The 21,503-nt window shown below is 38.8% G+C and overlaps 1 protein-coding gene and 1 pseudogene across 1 annotated transcript in view; one reads left to right on the top strand and one right to left on the bottom strand.

Moving 5' to 3' along the window:
• LOC148731161 (TNF receptor-associated factor 5-like) overlaps window positions 1-2,239 on the top strand; it is a 43,058-nt gene extending 40,819 nt beyond the window's left edge. The window contains exon 4 of the mRNA XM_088759495.1: window positions 15-2,239. Coding sequence (XP_088615621.1) covers window positions 15-254 — 240 coding nt within the window. The 3' untranslated portion in view covers window positions 255-2,239. The remainder of the gene's footprint in view (window positions 1-14) is intronic.
• An 11,869-nt stretch (window positions 2,240-14,108) lies between these two features.
• LOC148731160 (uncharacterized) lies at window positions 14,109-17,379 on the bottom strand (annotated as a pseudogene).
• Window positions 17,380-21,503: the final 4,124 nt, after the last annotated feature.

Genomic DNA, 21,503 nt, shown 5'->3' with positions numbered 1-21,503 from the left:
CCATTGCCCTTCAGGTGACTCCACGTATGACGCCGGGAAGAGTGGCGACCTTCCAAGGGAGCATCCCTGGGTTAGAGGAACAGTCAAACTCCAAGACCCTGGCGGTGGGCATAAAGAGTCCTTTAATTGCAGGCCACGTCAGGGCGATTATAGTACCCAAGATGTCCACTGCCGGGAACAAGGGGGTTTTCTTTGAAAACGCAGGCTCAGATCCCGTGTTCCTCAACTTAAGGTTAATATTCTATCTGCTGTGAAGTTGTGTAAAATTAAAAGATCGATTGTTTGAGAAATACAATCCAACGATAAAAATAACAAAATCTACTTTTTTCTCAATCACCAGCATAACTCTCTGCCAAGGAAGTGACGCCTTCGCTCGCCGATCGCCTGTCCCCAGATGGCTTCTGGAATCTTCACCGCTAGGATGGGAGGATTTCCTCCCTCTGGACGAAGTCAGGAGCCGTTATTTAGACGAGAATGGAACCCTTACTATTCATATAAGCTACCAGTTATATACTTGAGTAGGATGGTTTCATTCTCGTTTAAGTAGGTTGGGTTAGGGTTATATGACGGGGTTTTAATGGACCAGAATATTTTTAGAAACAATTTAGGAAACAGATTTCCCACGAAAATAGCATCTCTAACGGCCACCATGTCTATGAGCGTATTCTAAGTATAAGATATTACTCTTATGGAAAAAAAAAACCAACACATAATTTCGGTCGAAAGAAAGTCACATCTATATCTTTTTGCAAACATAAATCAACTTTTTGTCTTATTTAAGTGGCAAGTGGTAAGTAAGGAGGGGTGATCTTTTAAGTTACATATCTTATAGTATGCATGTTTAGTTAAGGTAAGACTGAAAACCACTGCAAAAACCTTGTTGGAACAATCTTGCCCTACGCACAAATACCAGAGGTTGTGATAATTAATATTTTCAATGTTGCAAGAAGGGGAACAGCTTTCATTAAGTACAAATACATAGTTAAAATTGGATATTTAAATCTCGAATAAAAACTGCAGAACAATATCCTCCCCCCCCTCCCCCCATCCACAGGAGCGATCATGGAGGATTTACTGTAATTATAAAATTTATAACTTTATTATAGTATTATAATGCATGAGGTAACTCAGTCCAAGAGATCAACCTGAATACCTTCAACATCTCAGAAATAATACATACTACTAAGTAGAATTCTTTTCGTGCATAGCTTTGGCCAAGAAATAAATGATGCATGTGTTCGTTCTTGGGTTTTGTCAAATTCCAGGGGAAGATAGAACAAATTTTTATGAAAGATTTGCTCCATTTTTTTATCCTTTAACATTTTCTCTTGATAAACCCACGTACGTATTTCCAGTGGAAAAAGAAAATATATATTAGCAAAGATATCAGGTTGAAGAAACTATTGGGCTGTGTGGTAAATGTTTCCTTTACTACAGGTTATCAGGTTCTACATTGTACCAAAAAAAACAAAACAAAACAAAACAAAAAAACAGCGAGATCTATTAAGATAGATTAGTGCGTTTTTCTTTATAATTTGTAGAAAAAAAGCGAAAAGCAAAACCAAAAAATGTTAATGGCAAAATCGGCACTTGCGTTGTATTTTGTGTTTGTGATAAAAGCAAATTTTCGTCCAAAAATTATGCACGCAAATGAAAACTGGAAGAGATTGTAATAAATTTCGGCTCCAATGATAACTATCTTAAAAACGGTAGCCAAGGAAAGAATTTACTTAATATTGTACGTATTAGGACTTTGAGGTTAAGTAATCTATTAAGAAACTTGTTAAAAATTACAAATGGTAATCTATTAAGACTTTGAAGTTAACTTATTAAACATTGTAAGCATTTTTGATTGACAAGTTACGGCGTAAAAGTTACGACGTAAAACTTATTTGACAAGGTTTTGATTTACAAGTTATAAAGGTGATAAATTTTACGTCGTAAAAGATACGACGTAAAACTTATTTGATAAATTACGACGTAACGTGTAGTCAAAATTGAATTTTACGTCGTAACGCGAAGCTCCTCGTTTTGAAGACGTTGAAAGTCCACTAAACGATGATCGCATTCTCGCCGTAAAATAGACGTCGGTGTATTTGACGCCATACAATAGAATACAAGGTTTTACGTCGTAAAGTTTAGGACGTGATATCTGACAGAGGAATATGATCCCCTTGAACGTAAAAAAGGTGTCAGAAAGTCAAATATGTGCTCAAAGTGTTTTGAACAGTAATGAACGCCATACCTTCCCCATCTTTGCGGAAAGGTAATTCAGTCAGCCTAATCATGCAAGTTGAGAATTGCATTGTTCGAGTTGCCCATAGATACCTCTACGAGTGTAAAACTAAGGGTGGGCTTTGTACATTAATGCACCGTTTTTACCGTTATACACACACGAGTTTTCAGTATAATCCTAAAACCAATCAGATCCGGCCACCGGAAACTTTTAGGAAAACTAAATTATGGCTTCCTTTCAATTAAACGTCCCCTCCCAAGTAGATTACAGTTGTAACATTGCATGGATACACATTTCGAGATATTAGGCATGTTTTACGTACTCAGTAACGAATTATTCTTATTCAGATAAGGGTGACTATGTTGGGAAGGGGGTCTTGGCTGGTTACTCTCTCGTCTTCTAAAATGCGCATTTTTCCCATTAATTAGGGTCCTAACTGAATGGTTAACGACGAAATTGAGACAACATTGTTCATTGACAATGGTATACCATTCCGTTCCTTCCAGCCCCCTAAGTCTTAGGGAGTCTCATAAGGTGTTAAGTGCGAATGTTTGAATTGACCGAGTTAACACCGAAAAATGTGGCACATGATCGAACAATTGAAAACCTTCATATTTTGCCCAGAGATAACTTACGGTGAATTCAGAAACGTTGTAAGGATTTTTTTTCCCCAGACTTGCTTCTTTATCCGATCCTAGAAAATACACGAAAACTGAAACGAGCGTCCGTAGCCGTAAAATGGCGGAAATCAGTGCCCAGAGTAGAGGCAAATGAACTTTGCTCGTGAAAAGCACAAAGGAGAGCAAGCTCGTATCAGTTTGACAAATTTTTATAAGAGGGATTGAGGTATGGCTTAAGTCTAAAACGGGACCGTTTCATTTGAATTTGACATCACGGAACGCTTTCAAAAATACCGATATTTCAAACTCCAAATATCGCATTTTGTAACACATGCGGTATAACTCAGAATCGATTCAGGTTAAACTCATGATAAGTGGAAATAGTGCTGTTTTTGAGGATATAAAAATTAATTTGGGGCTTTTCATTTCCGCACGGAAAAACCAGGTTGAACTTTGTGAAAATCGCATCATCGTCATTTACGTCACGAGATAATCTAATAGGCACCTGGTGGTTAAATCCGGAACTCAAGCACATTTTAGAAGTTAGCACCGTGGTCGATCAGGAGATCAATACAGTAAGCTAGCCTTGCAAAGCTAACCACGGCAGACTGCCGGTTTTTATCTCTGCTTTCGTTTCAAATTCTCATCCATTTCCCATGGCAGAATTGTTTACAATAACACATTCCTTACGCGAGCGGAAGGTGTCTGTTTTTCTTTGGGTATTCGAACACCTATAAGTCCTAAGAAAGTTCTGGGGTAAACTTGAGCTTCATTGTCGACTTAAAAGAGGACAATCCAATCATTTATAACGGCAGGTTAAATGTTCTCTGCCGAATACGTTGAAGACGGGAAGCAATATGTGTGTAGATGTGACGTACTCAAGCATTTGTCAGGCAAAGCTGAAATTATTTCAATCTTGTTCCCATCTTGAGATTTCATGGCCACGAATATCGATGATAAGTATATACTAAAACAGTGGATAGCGTCGAAGGCGCGCTCTGATTGGCTAGTCAAACCCCGAATATCCTGTGCTAGTTACCTCCCAGGAACTCGGGAAAAAATGGCGTCCCGTTTTGCATCCGTGACAAGGGAAGAAATCCCTAAGATTAAATTTGGTGGTGTATATTATCTCACTGTTTTAGTATGTATTAAAAAAACTATTCACCTCAGTATAATTTGAATATATCAACAAAGTTGAAATGGTAAATTGGCCACCGTTACGATTATAAAAGCTGACGTTTCGAGCGTTAGCCCTTCGTCGGAGCGAAGGGCTAACGCTCGAAACGTCAGCTTTTATAATCGTAACGGTGGCCAATAGCGCTTTATACTAATGACGTCATGAAATTTTAGACCCCCCGCGTGACTCAGACAAACAAACTCCACTTCTTTGAGAGCTACAAGGGAAATGGCGAGTAGTTCGCTTATTCTCTTACAGTTCTGACCGAAGAGGACGGCGTTCCTGGCTCCAAATTTGAAAGAGAACCGGAAGAATACACTGTAGACCAGCTAAAACGGTGGTTAAAATGTAGGGGCTCAAAATTAAGCAGTAAACGAGAAGATCCTGTATAGACTGTGTGAGATGCGGGAACTATCACACCCTTGATCCGGCAATCGATCTTGGAAAATGGTTTGCAGCCAAAGTTTTTCAAGAAAATTCTGACGTAAACAATGTAAAAAGGGGGTTGACAGGCCGACACGACTCCCCAGCGCGTATTTAGAATAGCCTATTCAAAGTTTGGCCCTCACGAGCATGTCTTTGAGCGATCGCCCTCTTTTGTAAGATACGAGCGGCGGATTTTTGTATATTTCGCTCAATACTGGCTGTTTTTCTATTAAATGCCAGTTCATGTAGTTTATGTAGTTAATGTTCATGCAGTTGTCATTGAATAATTTCTGTTTCTTTGACGCTGAACTTTCTCTTTCTTTCGGTGCTTTCCTCTTAGGAGCATGTGCTCAACTTACTTGCGCTGGTCTTAGATTTGCCTTCAGTGGATCGGGAAATTCGGCTGTTGGACCTTTTCCGCCGGGCCAGTGAAAAGCACAAATATAACTTAAGTGTTTCTTGTTATGTTTTTCTCCGTAAAAGACTCACGCGAACAAGCCACTAGCCAACGCTTGCACTTTGCCATGTTTTGCGAAGATTTTGGGAAAGGAATGAATACTTTCTTCCCTAATTCCTTTCACTCTTTTAGTGATTTTGGCCATTTATCAGCATATCTTGAGTCTGTCTTACACTCACCCCAACAACAGTGTTTGGTACCAGCCAAACAAGTGGGAATCTCCATGAGTGGCTGATGGATTATTTGAAAGACAGATTTCAATACACTGTGGTAAATGACCACCCTTCTAACTTGGATGAAGTGAAATATGGTGTTCCCCAAGGATCCCTCCTGGGTCCAAGGCTTTATACTATCTACGTCAATGACCTCCCTAATGCTATTACATCTGGAGACTCGTTCATGTATGCAGATGATACAACATTATATTGTGTGGGGAAGAACTTTGATCAGGTCTGCTCACAATTAAATAACATTCTCGAGCAACTTCTGCTTTGGAGTACAACGAACAAACTTTGTATTCGTCCTGTAAAGTCTGAAGTTATGATCCTTAGCAAATCGGGCTTCATTGGTCCTGCTCCTCCAATATGCTTCGGAAATAATTTTATTAATGTTGTTAATAAGACTACTTGTTTGGGATTAATCATTGACAATAGGCTTACATGGGCATTGCATGTGGACCATGTAAAAAAATCTTTTGCACAGAAAGTGGGCGCATTAAAAAGAATGAAGAAGCTTCATGTGAAAGCGCTGGAGGAAATTTACTTTAAATCTATTGTACCTGCGGTATCGTATGGTATTGTGGTGTGGGGAAACTGCAATTATTCTATTATGGAATCCTTAAACCCTATACATGCAAGAGCTGCACGAGTTATCCACCAGGATAAAAGTCTTGAAGAGTTAAATTGGTTGCCAATTTCTTACATATATAAAAGAAGACTCCTTTTTCTGATGCACGATGTTTTAAATGATAAAATCTTATATGCCCCTTTTAATTTGAAGTTACGCAACAGACCATCACGTACAGGAGGGTTACAGGTTGAAATCCCTAGAGTGAACTACAAAGTGGGAAAGGAATCAGCACAATACAGAGGACCTGTAATCTGGAATTTTATTGCTAGGCTGGCAAATTTTAATGTGAACATTCAAAAAGACACTTTTAAAAATATTTTACGTAAGCTCTCACAGAACATAAATAGCTTCTCTTTTGAAGCGCCTATGATTGCTATGAAAAACAGAGATTTTGTATATTTTTAAGTTTTATTACATTGCATGTAAATTTTTGCATTAATTCGTGACTTGTTTGCTAATGAATTTTATTACAATGATCATATTGAATATTTAAATACCATAGGGTGACTTTATGAATTATTTTAGTTTTACATTTTATTAGTTCGTTGTAGGTCCACATCAGCCTTATGGCTGCCCCCTTCCTTACAACCTGCATTACTAAATAAAATGATTGATGATTGATTGATTGATGCCGCTTCTTTTAGAACGCCAAGTCATTTTTTGACGAAATTTTCCGTCGTTTTGTTTTAATTTTACAGCTCTCGCTCATACATTTCCTTAAGCTGGTCGCAATGTTTGTCTGAGTCTGTGCGGGGGGTCTCATAGGTTATCACGTAACAAAATCTATTTTTAGTAATAGTATAAAGCGCTATTTACCATTTCAACTTTGTTGATATATTGAAATTATTTCGTTACCCCCACCGACGCAGCCCCAAACAGTTCCTTTAGAAAATATCAGCCTTTATTCACCTCAGTGTCGGTGGTTAGCGGTGGATATTTACCTCGCCACTTCGCGGCTCGGTAAAGTATCCATCCCTAACCACCTCCACTTCAGAGAGTAATTCTTAAATAGCGTTTTTTAACAAACTTGTTTATATGATAATTGTTCTTATCAGTTAGTCATTGCTGTGAAACTTGTTAAGTTAGCAGAGGGGATCTCATGTAGAGTTGAATTTGATAGTAACATTACTTAGAAGAGCTAATAAGCAGAACACAAAACCAACAAATAGCTAAAGAAAAAAGGATAAGGAATGGATCAAAGGTCAGAGTAAGGGCGAAATAGAGGCAGAGTACGAAATGATCGGAATAGAAGAAGAATACCGAGTATGTAGCTGGAAACAGAATAAAATAGATAGGGTGAACTAGACCTGAGGACAAATGTATGATAAACAATATAAAAAATGTGAGATTTGAAATCACTACCACAAACAAAGAATCTTAGCTGATTTAAGAACGTTCTTCCCAAATTGAAAGTACTGGTTCCAAAATTCACGGAAATTGGTTGGGCTCCAAACTGTTCTCAAATTAAACCGACTAAGTTGAGAAAAAGGTAATTCTTTTGATATACCGATGTTGAGCTAATTACGTTCCGTAAAGTCATTTCTGAACATTTAAAGACTGTCGGCAATACCGATGTTGAGGCCGAAATAGTTTTAATTTTAGATCGAGCGGCAATTATTAACACACTTTCCAGCAATCAGACTAGATCACCAGTTCCCGGCATGACTGTTTTTGAGGCATTGGATGAAGGAGAGGGTCACCAAAAAGGCCATGCATTCTAGAAGAGCTATCCAGCCATGCTAAAGGAAAAACGCGCAGGCCTTATCGCAGAATTAGTAAGGCACTTTTGAGATGAATTTTCTAGCTACCCTTTTTTCAGGTTTTCATTGTTAAAATGATCATTTCGAGGAGGATTTCCAAAATGCTGCAAAGCGGCGGTCTAGTCAAACTGCCAAAATGACGCGGCATGTTGTTCCGGATTTTCTTTAAATTTGTGGTTTGCTTACAGCGACTTAACCTGTCAGCCTTCTTAATTACAGAGGCTGTGGAAAGGAACCTAATTGAGCAGTTGGCGCAAAGAATTACTTCTTATTAACCAAGCGCGAGGGCCGTACTTATTATTGGCCCAAAATCGTAGTAGTATGGAGTGAGCGCAGCGAGGTCCGTACAAAAATACCGAGGGCCAATATTCCCCAATACAGCTCAAGTAAGCGATGTTACTAAGTATTTTATCATGACGTTCGGGAAAACCTCTTTAGTCTTAATTTCTCGGCTTTCGCGAATCAAAATATACGGCTAATGACAGCGTCCGTGGAAATGGTCCAGCAAATCCCGCTGATATTGCATGTAAAATGAGAAGTCAAAGATCGTCAAATGGAGATAAATTGTTTTCAAAGTAAGAATGCCTCTCATCACATCAAGCTGCAAGATATTTCAGCAGGCTGTTAGCCCTTAACAAGAGTGGTGTCTTGAAGCGAAATGTAACTGCTTCCCAAGAGGAGAAAGAGGACCTTGATGATTGTATCAGCGAAGTAGAAGCAATGGAGACAATATTCCAAATAGGAAGGGAACAAGAACTTTAATTTAAAACGTGTATTTTAATCGAAGTAATCTCTGTTTAATTATGAATAACCTGCAAAAGGCACTCGTGGATACTGTGAGGTAAAAATTACTGTCTGTAATATCTGGCAAGGAGCCTGGCAAAACAGAGGAAAGCAAAGCCCTCTACATTTGAGTACCACAACGCTACTAGCAACTCCTTGCCACATAACATATATAACAATGCGAATTCAATTGTAACTGCAATGAAACGTGGAAATAAGCTTAGCACTTATGTCCACTAAGTACATAGAAGACGCTGGCTCCAGTCCTAACGTGAATAATTGTGAGGAAGACTACTACTATGGGATACTCCACAAACGCTTACCAAAACAAAATAAACTGCAACAACCAAAATAACAGGGGCATCTTTCAATCTAGCATATAGACTTGAGCAGCTCTTTCCCTACTATTAAAATTTTGTAGCAACTGAAGTATTTTGTAGTAAGTTCTCAGTTACTTCGTTCGCACTTCTGTTCTTTCAAAATTAAAAATATTACATAAGAAACATGAATCTTCGAATGCCGTTTTTTATTGTTCTCGGACTGGTTAATAATACCACAAAACATAATTTAAAGGATTGATTATGGCGCGAAGATATTTTTTACCGTGAAATAGTATCTAACTTTTCTTTTAGGTTTGACTGCGTGGCAGTCAAACCTAAAAGAAAAAGAATGGAATTAAATTAAATGTAATTAAATGAAACTAAAAGAAAACAATGGAAAAAGTGCGTAAAACTAACTAATAGTGCAATAACTACAATTTCATGGGTCTAGTTAAATCACCCTAGTTCCCACATCATAGTTGAATAGAAATAGAGAAAACTATGATGAATACAAGCACAAAGTGGCAAGGAAACTGATCGATTACATGCTTTCTTTTATCTTTGTTTACTTTTCATGGCGATAGTTTTTAAATTCACCTGATTTCAGAAAAATGCCATTAGATTTTAGTACAGTAAACAAAAACAACTTGAACTTAAGTGGAATATGGATTGCCTGTCAAAGAGAGACTTTTATTTTTTCGAGCTCAGTGAATTTTATTTCTGAATTCATGCATTGAAGTACATGTAAAAGAAACACGTGTCACGCCGCACACCTAAATTTACATGACGGCTGTTTTTTATTCGGTAAGGAAATTACTTTAAGCGCGCTCCATGTTTGAAGATAAATTTAAGAAGTATGAAAAGAAAAAATTTACAAAAAATAGTTGGCATACTTTGCTTTCAGCTGTCGACTTTCAGTATATAAACACGAAGCGGTGTCATTGGATTTGCTAGGAGATCTTCTTAAGATACAATGAATATATGAAGCTCATATGATCTATTGTCACGGGTTTATTACGAATCAACTTAACGGCCTGCTCCTAGTTGGCTTGTTAGCTCAATTGGTAGAGCGCTGCACTAGTATCGCAGTGGTCAGTGGCTCGAATCCCGTACAGGCCTGATTTTTTTTCAGGTCTAATTTTCGCTATTGCATAAATAGCGCTCTCTACTGCGAGGATCGTGCATCATACAGATCTTCTTAAGTAACTATCAGTGAATTGGGTCTATATCTACGAAATGTACAATTAATTCAACGCCTTAGCTATGCAACTAAACATCTTTTAATATCTTTAGAGCCGAAAAACAAACATTTGGCGTCACATATCCCCCTAAACGATTTGATTCGCCTCGTTAACCAACAGCTTGTGGTCAAAAAGTTGTTAAATCAACTTTGACTCCCACGCACCTCGGAGGAATCTGATCACAAATATTTCAAGGAGGCCAAAAATTTTGTTTCGCTTCTCGGGCAAATATCTGTTTTAAGAACATCAAATTTCCGCGGGGCAACTATCAGCCGATATTTCCTCGACAGAAACACTCTATTGTTTAAATACGGGAGTTATGTCTATTTTATTTGTAACTGTAAAATTATCAATAAAGTTTTCAAAAGTTTTGTCCAAATTTCAACGAAAACGAATATGAGGAGTGATCAGTTGAAATATGGTCATATTCCTTAAGAGTGTTTGAGCTTCAAGGCTGAGAGCTAATAAATTTCCTGATGATTCACACACTATTTTTCTGCCGTCAAATTAAAAAAGCCAAACCCCCCAGCAAATGTCTGTAAATCTCTTTACATAGCAGCCAAGTTGGTGCACATTACCATTTAAGGCTACTTCCCACCTTCGCGGGTGTCCTTCAGGAAAAAAAATTCGTACGCACATTAGTTTCAAGAAAACCCTAACAAACTTGGCATCAAAAGAAAGCTGAATAAATGCAGTTTGCGATAAAAATATAATTTAGGCAATATTTTTATTTAGGGAATATCAGAGGCCGGTAAGGCGTGAAAATACCGAGGGTCCTCCTTTTGAATTTATTGGGTATCGGATCCTGCAGCACGAGCAGTCTTATTCACAAGGCATCAATCAACAAGAGTGTATTAGGCTTTTCCGATATTTTGATTGGTCGTCTAGATATCTGCATCCAAAGTTAGGCGTCCACACGAAGACGATTGTAAACGCAAACGCTAGTAAACGCAAACTTTTTATGCGTTTAGGCCTTCCGTCCACACGAAGACGATGAAAACGCTCACCGGAAACGCATAAATTCGAAAACGCTCTCCAAAGTGGATACATTTGAAAACGCCTTTTATGCCTCTTCGTGTGGACGGCCGTAAACGTATATTTTCGTAAACGCTGTGAAACGTGGACGTCAGATGTCAGCGCCAGTCTCTTTTATCGAGTGCGTTTCCAACATGGCGTACACACGAGTGTTGAGCTGTGTCATGCTTGCGCTTATTTCAGTCCAAACAAAGTTGTCTGCCTTAGTTTTATCACTTTTTTCTTTCGGTTTCTTGCCAGCAGACTTCGACATTTTTCTTCACTCTCGATCATAACAAACGCACGTGGGAACTTTACAACAGGGACGCTAACACTTGATAACAAGGCGCTGAAGCAAAGATTGCAGGCTAGAATCGATAGAGCATGCGCGTTCGGTGTATGACATTGTTTTATGCGTTTACGAGCGTTTTCGTGTGGACGGGTGAAAACGCTACGTAAACGATGTTCGTTTTCGTGTTGTCTGAGATAAAAATATGCGTTTACTAGCGTTTGCGTTTACAATCGCCTTCGTGTGAACGGGGCCTTAGAGCAGCGTAAAATATGCGAAACGTGTTGCATAAATGGATCACGTAAAAAATATTTCAGATATTAAAATTGTCTGTCACACTTTCGTTTGTCATTATCCCTGGAATGTTTTGGCGAGATTTCAGGAAAATCGGTCAAATCTACATAACCTATGAATTCGCTCGAAGTGTATTTATTCCTCTCAAAACCAAAGGCAAGACTTTAGTTCCTAAAGGTTTGTCAACAAATAGCGCCAAACCAAGAGATTATCTCCTGAAACAGCGAACCAATGGGAAGACGGGATCTCCTGGCATCAATGACAATCGGATCGAAATTTTCCCAGGAAAAGTACTGCATAGCAGTCACGTTTATTTTTATCTCGTTCTGTTGAACAGTGAGTAATGGGAAAAATTGGCGAAGGAAAACCCGCGGCAAAAAAAAGTGAAGCTGGGGAAACTGCTGAAAGCAAATCAGCAAATCGACAGACAGCTTAACTTATACCGTTATCGCTGAAATGAGTTTCCTTGGGTAGGTTTATTCATAATTTCATACGATTCGAGGCAATTGCGTTTGTTTGGTATCAAGACCGGTACTTGCTTATTAAAGGACTTCGTTTTTAACCTTATGTAGGACAATTGTAGATTTGATGGCGCTTTCTTGTTTTCTTTGCAGTCTGGATCCCAGCGTGGAGAGGAGTGCCGTGACTGTTTTTTCCTTAAAAAAATGGTGCCATTTCTCTCTTCTTTAGACCTTGTTTTTTTTTTTCTTTTTCTTTGCTCGGGGTCTCCTTCTTAATTTTTATTTATGTTTTTTAAGAAAAGACTTTCCACTAGCAAAGGAATTCCACGTGTGGCTTTTGATAAGTGCGCGATGTTAACAAATAATTATGGAAATAACATGAAGTTGCCGCCAATATTCCCGCCGGGGACTCGCCTCTTTACCAGATTATGACGCCTTCCTTATTTATCAACTTTTATTTGAAAATACGTTATCCTAAACAAGTCGGACGCTTTTTGAGATTTTTAAATTTTTCTTTTTGTATCTGGGGCTCGGATTTTTGGATTACACTAAAAATTGTTTCATCTTTACATGCTCACTTTGGAGGTTGGTCGGCCGCATCTTGATATGCTTTAATGTGACAGCGTGATGCTGTTAGTGAGTTTCACAGGCGCCTACCAATACTTGGCTGTGTAGCCGCGCGATGCGGTTCCAGTCGAGGCCCACAAATTGGCCCTTACTCTCCATAGAGTCTCCAGTAGCTCAGTGGTTAGAGCATCCAACTAGATTACGGAGGGTCGTGGGTTCAAGTCCCATCTGGGGCTCGGAGTTTTCTATTACACTAAAAATTGTTTCATCTTTACATGCTCACTTTGGAGGTTGGTTGGCGGCATCTTGATGTGCTTTAATGTGACAGCGTGATGCTGTTAGTGAGTTTCACAGGTGCTTACCAATACTTGGCTGTGTAACCGCGCGATGCGGTTCCAGTCGAGGCCCACAAATTGGCCCTTGCTCACCATAGTCTCCCTTTAGCTCAGTGGTTAGAGCATCCGACTAGATCACAGAGGGTCGTGGGTTCAAGTCCCATCTGGGGCTCGGAGTTTTCTATTACACCAAAAATTTTCATCTTTTTGTAAAAGATAGGTAAAATCTTTAACTTCAATCTAGTGCAATAAAAGAAAAAATATTCTTTCAGCGTTTGAAGGTGGGAAGTAACCTTAAAGAAACTTGCAGCCGAAGATAGCCTTGATATTTGAAAAGCCAAAGGCATTTTTTTCTCTGCCCTAAGTTGATGGCCTTAAGAGAATAATCTTATTTTTATTTAAAAGAGTCCAAAATAACCGCGAATACTTGTGGAATGTTGGGAAAACGACTCTGAACCTCGGCGTGTTTCCGATTGGGAAATCTGGATTTAGATTTGGAATTCCAGATTTGGGATTTTTCACTAAAACACGAAAAGCACCAATGAAAAAGCTGAAAATCCGTCCTTAAGATGGATTTGTTTTTAAAATCCAGAGCTAATGAATAAAAGCTAATATCTTTGCCGTTTTACAACTCACTGTCAATCTCACTTAGACCTCACTGAGACCTCTCCGACAACAGCTGTAGTTTTGCAAATCCCTCTTTAGATTTCCCAAAAGTCGTGAAACATAGACATCCATGCGATCCGGAGTTGGATTTCATAATTTAAATACACCTTGAGGACGGTTTTCTCAACGTCGTATTCCGTTTAGGATTTCATGTTTTACCGTAAAATCCGAAATCTGGATTTGAAAATCATAATGCAGATTTTGCAATTAAAAGTGTTGATTAAACGAGACTTACCTGTAAGTTAAAGTTTGATTGGGATTCTAACATGTCATCAGTCCGGAACGAAGGAGTCACATGAGATGCGCATGCGCAATACCGATCAGTCTTTAACTTGGGTGATACAGAGCTAAGGAACGAAGGAGAACGGGAAGGGTGGGCTGGGCATGTGCTCCTTTGTTCCGGAAAGATGACATTGTAGAATCCCAATCAAACTTCAACTTACAGGTATTGAAGTCTCCTTTAATCAACAATTCTACCATGTCATCAGTCTTGCATCACTACGGAGTCACATGACAGTTCAAAGACCTGTAGAGCGAACTCATTAACAATAGTCCAATTTATTGGGTCTGCGAAGCTTTCATGAATAAAACGTGTCATATTGTACAACACTCTCTAGTTACTGGTTGTAGAGTTCAACAAAACTGTTCCGAAAGTTGAGATCATCTGTGTCTAGGGGCTTAACATAATATCGTGCAAAAGTACGAGCGTTTGACCATCCTGCAGTTCTCATGATCTCTGTTAAGGTTAGTCCTTTGGCTTTACAATGCGAAGTTGAAGCGGCTTTGCTACTGTGCGGGGAGTATTTTTTAACATCTATACCCGACTGTTCCAGTACATCTCTGACCCATCTTGCTATGTATCCTTGATAACCGGTTTAAATGGTTTAGCATAACTGATTAATAGCTGAGTGACTTCTTTTCTAAACGGCTTCGTCCTGGTTAGGTATTCCTTCAAATAATCCACGACGCAGATTCTCTTGTCATCCGGGTATGCTATTACCTTAATAGGAGCCAAATGTTTACCTGGCTTAGTTTGTTTAAGCTTTTCGTTAATGATAATTCGGAAGCCATCGTCTAGTTCCTGAATAGAACGTGTGTCCATGTAAAGTAGGGTTTGTCCTCTTTGTCCAGCTTTTAGACATAATAACATGCTTAAATTCAACGTTAGGTACTTCAGGGCTAAGGAACCCTTAATAGGACTAAGTCTTTAAAGGTAGTTTAATACATTATTAACATCCCAAATTTCCGTGTACTTAGGTGATGCCGGTTTTAACTCAAAAATGCCTTTCATACAACGGATAACGAGAGGGTGCTCACCGAATGGTATACCCTCGGATAAGATTGTAGCTGACAGTGCAGATCTAGCTGCATTAACTGCGCTGTAGCCCAACCCCGACCAGTATAGTGAAACTAAGAACTCGATCCCCATGGCAACTCCTGGGCAATAAATGTCGTTGTTTCTGTGTTCACAGAAGCTCTGCCAACGCTTTAAGTATGTTTGGTATTGTTTTGTTGTACCCTCTGGCCACGAACCCATTAACACCTCCGTTGCCGAGGGTGACAATTGATATTGGTCTAATTTGTGCCTGATAAGTGGTAGATCATGAGATTTAGTTTGTGTCAGATCGGGTGAATTTCTGACGGAGTGCTTGGCAGGGTTAGTAGGGTTCTGCCTGCTTTCAGGTACACTGCTGTCTGTAGCATCAGCTGAAGAGCATTGGCGTACCATGGCTGGGTTGGCCAGTCCGGGAGCACGCAGATCCCCGATGCTTTCTCGTGAAGTATTTTGCTCAACATGGCGGGGATGACGCTAAATGGTGGTAAAGCATAGAAGTCTAATTCTGACCAGTCCAATTTGAAAGCATCTATGGCAAAAGCTTTAGGGTCAGGCCTGAACGAAACATATTTATCAAACTGGTAGTTGATGCCTGAAGCAAAACGGTCTACATCCGGGTAAATCTCAGTTGGCGTAAAGCTCTATTTAGGGACCCCGGATCAAGTTTCCATTCAGATTAGACTCTTTTTGGTTCCTTCTTGACTCAAATCTGCGATCAAATTTTGCTTCCCAGGCATATGTGCAGCGCTTAGCCATAAATTTCGTAAAATGCACCATTCCCATGTTTCCTTAGTTAAAGCATTGAGTTACTCCGAATGAATGGTGCCCATATTGTTGAGTGCATTAACAGCAGTGGTGTTGTCACTGAGTATACGGATATGTGTCTTTCTGGTATGTTTGACAAAACACTACATCCCCAGAAAAATGGCTAACAGTTCAAGATAGTTAATGGATTGATCACTCTTGATTTTTCCATAGTCTTCCAGAGGGTACACCATTATATTCTGCCCCCCACCCCTTTTTGGAAGCATCGGTGGTGATAATGTGAGATGGTTTGTCATGTGCTATCACATTGTACGCCGCATTTATCGACCTCTGAGTCCACCACTGGAGTTCCGATATCGCATTTTCTGATAACTGCATGGTGTGTTCAAAATTACCTTTTGATTTGGTCAAATATAGGGTTTTATCCTTTTCGAGGCAACGATAATATAGGGCACCATGCATGATACCCGGTAAGCTGGATATAATTTTCCCAATAACTCTAGCTAAATCCCTAATAGTAGGGTGCTCAGAGTTCAGAAGCATCAGTCACAGTCATGCAGTAAATGAACTTTCTTATCCGGTGTTAACCGTATGGTCATGGTGACACAGTCAATAAGGAACCCCAAAATTGTCAAGGTTTGTGTTGGTTTTGGGCACGATTTTTCAGGGTGTATAACAAACCCCAGTTTAGTCAGTAGTACGATTGTATCTGTAACATTTGCAACACACCCTTGAAGACTTTGGCCTTGAAGATATATATCGTCAAGGTATGCTACTGACATGCTCCCTGATTTGCGTAGACATGAGAGTGGGGGCTTCAGCAACTTGGTGAAAATTCGTGGTGCACATGAAAGCCCATTAGGGAGACATGTAAATTCATAAATTTGATTTTTCCATAAAAATCTTAAAAACTTCCTGTGCTCTACAGAAACAGGGACAGAGTATTAGCCATCCTTGAGATCAAGTGAAGCCATGTAACAATGTCTGGTTATTAGTTTTGTAATAGTAAAACAGGAGTCCATCTCAAAATTATGATAGGTAAGTGATTCGTTAAACCTTTTAAGGTTCAATATTAACCTATGCGTGCCGTCTTTTTTGGGCCGTAGGAAGATGCTAGACAATATTTGCCCCTTCTTATGTGACGCTGTTACTATGAAGCCTTTCTGAAGCAGTTTAGAGATTTCTCTTTCAATAATTTCATGCTCAGCATCAGTAACTAGCATACAAGGCAGGGTATGCTGTTGTAGTTTCTCAAATAGGTCAATCTGTGTACCAATTACATGAAATAGCAACATTCTATCATTACTGATTTCATTCCAAGCTGAAAGGCAGGTAGCTATTTGCCCGGCCTGGAATGATTGGCACATCTCAGTAAAGTGTTCCACAAGAGTGGGTAAAAATTCATAGAATAGACTTACATTTGTTTTAAGTTGCAAAAGTGTTTCTCTTATTTTCTCTCCGCTGACTGCTGTTCGAGTTTCCTTTTGTAAGGTTTGTTGTGGCCTTTCCACAAAAAATCTCTCCTCGCTTTAAAGACGTTGTAGTTCTTTGACCCAGTTGTATGGCCTTGGCCTTTATGCCCTTCCTGAGTGATATAGATAGCCTTCCTAACTTTACTAGCTTCCTTGGCATCTCTGAGTTGTTTAGCTAGATTGTCTCCAAAGAGATATTCACTGTCGATTGGTATGTCTGCAGAGCAGATGGTGTTGTATTCCGATTTTAAGGCTGGTTTAATTTGTTCCCTCCTGAGCTGCGAGAGCTGCGTGTGTACATGACTTAACATGGCTAATCACTCAACTTGAGGCTCAAAAATCTTTCAATTACATTCCCCGGTGGGGTTGCTGAGTAGTAGGTTAGTTGTTTGTAAGTTTGCACAAATGACTTTGCCTACAGTCTGTTGCATATTTGACAGATTTAAATCAGCAGATCGTTTTTTTAGAACTAAGCTGTGTCCAGATTTCACTGTTTACCTTAGTTCCCTTTATTGCTGTGCAGTTTTCAGGGCATTTTGTACTTTTCAGCAAATAATTTAATTTTTGCAGCAGCTAAGGTTTTCCCCCAACGCTTTTGTGCTATTTGTGCATGCTCTGTTTTGATTTTGTCACCGGTGGCTTCGTCATCGTCTAGCTGGTTAGCGAGTTCTTGCAACAGAGTTTCACTAGCGGACGCTTCCCGCTATTTTAGGCCGGTGGCTTTCGATTGCTTGGTGAGCGTGTGGACGTCCTTATCGACGTCCAAGTCATCCTCAGCGTGGAGGCTTGAATTATCATCAGAGTCGTTTTTGTCGTTTTGATGCGGGCCCTTCATTATCAGTGTCAGAGTCACTCATCTGATCTGGTTTTCGTCGCTTCGACGACGATGTTGCTTTACCAGATACCCCGGTGGGGTTGTTTTGTTTCATTTCGAGTAAGATTTCTGCAATTTGGCCCATATTTTCGTTCATGGACTGGAGCGCTTTAGCCAAGTCTTTGTTTATGATATCGTCCTCACCGTGAGAATATCCACGGGGAGTTTCAGCAGGGACCTCGTGGGCGTCGCTGTAGCTGGTAGGTTCAATCATTGTCCTGTGAAAAAAGGCAAGAAGGAAAAACGTAAACCTGCAAAAATTTAAGTAGATCGTATGCCTTACGAATCTGTAGGGTATGAGAAACAGCGATGGCTCTGATTGAGTGAGAAAAATGATATTTTGGTTCACTCACGTCTACGTAAAGCACTGACTTTGGCAAAGGCGCCTGCACTGATCGGTATTGCGCATGCGGATCTCATGTGACTCCGTAGTGACGTAAGACTGATGACATGGTAGAAGCCAAGATTTCTTTGAACGCGCTTTCTTATTCCTGATTGGCCGTGATTACCTCTCGACCCAGTTTCCTCGGAACCACATTCAAAATGGTGGACGGAATTTTACTCTGGTCGTGAAAGAACTGATGTCGCGCTATTTAGTCAGGACTGTTGTTTGGACAGCTGTGTTACATTTGGTAACCTGTTCTAGAGAAGAATTATTCTCCTATTCATTTTGTACACCGAATGTGTGAAATAGCTATCACCCGCCACGATGAAAATTCTAATTTATACTTCGACAGGTGAGAGGTCTTGAAAAGATTTTCAACCGATTCAATGTCTATGAAATGTATCCTATTAGGAGAATTACGTACTCTCTAACATATGTTGAAAGAACTGATCACCAAGCAATGGGTTGGTGGACAAAACAATGACCTCAAGTCCACGGACAGAACCTCATTGGAGTACTCAAACAGGGACCAACCATTTGACTATTAATTTTGGTTTTCTTTTTCGTTAGTCACGACGTACAAACACCACGAAATTTGTGAGATTATTTTAAACATTCAAAATCCTTCCTTCGAAATATAGTGCCATGTCATTTTACCTCCCTCAATATCGGTCATGAAATGAGGCGGGAAATCGATAAAATTAATTGTTTCCTTCTTAAGTATAGTAGATTGACGAACGAGAAACAAAATGTATCAAGCAACTACCTGAATGCATAAAAAACGCCGAATCTGTTGACTCCTTTAAACGCCTATTGAATACTTATCTTTTCAAAAATTAAGCCACCAGATTTTTTGATATCGCACGTTCTCAAATATATGTATAACACGTAATATTTCATTAGTTTAGATAGAGTAGCGAAAATTGCATGTATAGGATTTTTATTGAAATTTTGTTCATTTGTAATTGTAAAGCGCATAGAGTTCAATTTTAATGCGCTATATAAGAACTTATTATTAAATTAAATTAAATTAGATTAATTGAAAATGTTTAAATCGTACAGCATTTTCTTTTACTTTAGTGTTCTCTTTCTCTTGTTGTTTGGAAAATGCATTTACATCTTTGTCGCTCACCACATTATTACAAATCTTGCAGCCATTATTCCAAACAAGAATCAAAGCAAGTTCATTCAGCAAAGTTCGAGAAAGCGGGAATGGTGACATGGTTGCTCAATATCACCACTCGTGTTACATAGTTGTGTAGGATGGTCATATTGATTCTACAGAATTCGATGTTTTAGTTGCTGGTACAGCACTCCCCTCTGTAATTATAATAAATAACAGGGTACATGCATGTAGTGACCTCAATTCCAGTCATTTCAGTGACTTTTTTTGGACAGCAGGAGATAATTAGATGTTGATATTTTTAATGGCAGATTGAGGTGATAGTGCATGCTGCTGACAGAGATGACCAGCAGGGAAAGTTTTGGTGCAAATGACAACATACTGGATTTGTTTAAAGGAGTGGCTTCATGCAGGTAACAATAAAAACTCTTTCGTGGGAGGAGGAGGAGGGGATAATGTAAACTGCCACATACACATGTTTAACCCTGGCTCTCAGTTATTTGCCCATCTACTTGTGAACAAGAAAATACATAAATCTGATTTAAACAAGCCCACTGACCCCCTGGATATTAAAGCCCTTCTTCAGCTTTTCTTGTTTAGATAAAAATAAAGTTGGAAGCACCACTGCTGTGAATAAGACATTGAATTTTTAATAATTAAGAGAAAAGATAAGCTTCAAGGAGAAAGTCTGAACTTCTTTTTTGTTATGTTCCAGTTTTGTTCAGGTTGTCAGTTTTAAATTTAATTCTGATACAAATGTATTGAAATGAATTCAATTTGCCACTGCAAAACTTTTTTTTTCATTTTTCTCATAATCTACTTCCCTTCTCTTCTTCCTCGTGTAAGTATCTAAATGGAAATTACACATTATTCATTATAATCCATAAAGTAGCTTCACTCAAATTCTGTTGGTCTAAATGCATCACATGACTGAGAGTGCCCCAACTAACACTGGGGAGTACTGGTGATCTTTCTCATGTTCATAAATTTTCAAACTTAACATTTGATTTGAGAAAAGACTTGAAGATAATAGGGCATACTGACAATATTACAAGCCCATGCCTTTTTCTTGAACTTCAATCTTGAAAAACATTAATTTTTTGTTCCTCTATTCAGATGAATTCTATAGACAAACACCTGTGCACATTTTTGTACCAAATGTCTAGAAAAGCTAGTACAAATTGGCAGTGCCTATACCCTACAACACATCAAGTTCCTACCTTAAGGAAAAGACCTGAATTGTTTATCTGCATGTCCATTATCCCCAAATGTCTTCTGGACATGGATGTGTCCTGCGGATGTGATATCGAGTTGATGGTGCTGAATATTTGTTACATTTAATTCCTTACTAAGTTTGCTACAATTATTTTTGTACCTGCTGTAAAATATATATATATATTTTAAATTTTTTAATTTAAATTACTCACAATCCCCTATCACGGTTAATACTTAACTTATAATATATTATACTAGAGGGATAGTCATAGCAAAAGACATCACAGACACAGTGCAAATACTTCAATTCATAATGGTGCCTATCTTTTCCTAAATTCTTGATGCTTCTTATATCTTAAGGCAATAAGTCTTTCACTCTCTTTCTTGGCTACTACTTTCGGTACAAAAATGAAACTTTGGGAATAATTGACTTGTTTCTCCTGAACTCCCATATACACAGTTTACCAAGCATTGTCAGATAATTTAGTAGTTAATTTCTAAATAAAATGCCAATTAAAACTTCTTTTAGAGATAGCTTCAGATTTTCACAATGAGAATTACACCACCAATTGCAAAACCTGTTCCAAAAGGCTTATGCATACTGAGCAGTCATAAAACAGATGATACAAGTCTTCTTTGTATATTGCACGGAAGGAACACATTTATGACTAAATTAAATATTATGGTATTTGTAAACAAGATGCGATTGAATAATTTATACTGAGAAGACCAAGGCTTGGAAAATATCCCATTATTTTAAACTCAACTCAAGAAGTTATTATTGAAGGTTTAATCCATCTTATTAGGTGGCCCTCTGACAAGGTGCGCGAAAAAAATT

The sequence above is a fragment of the Stylophora pistillata genome, chromosome 5, assembly GCF_964205215.1.
Source record: "Stylophora pistillata chromosome 5, jaStyPist1.2, whole genome shotgun sequence".
In the NCBI taxonomy this organism is placed as follows: Eukaryota; Metazoa; Cnidaria; class Anthozoa; order Scleractinia; family Pocilloporidae; genus Stylophora; species Stylophora pistillata.
This window is presented reverse-complemented; position numbering and strand designations above follow the sequence as displayed.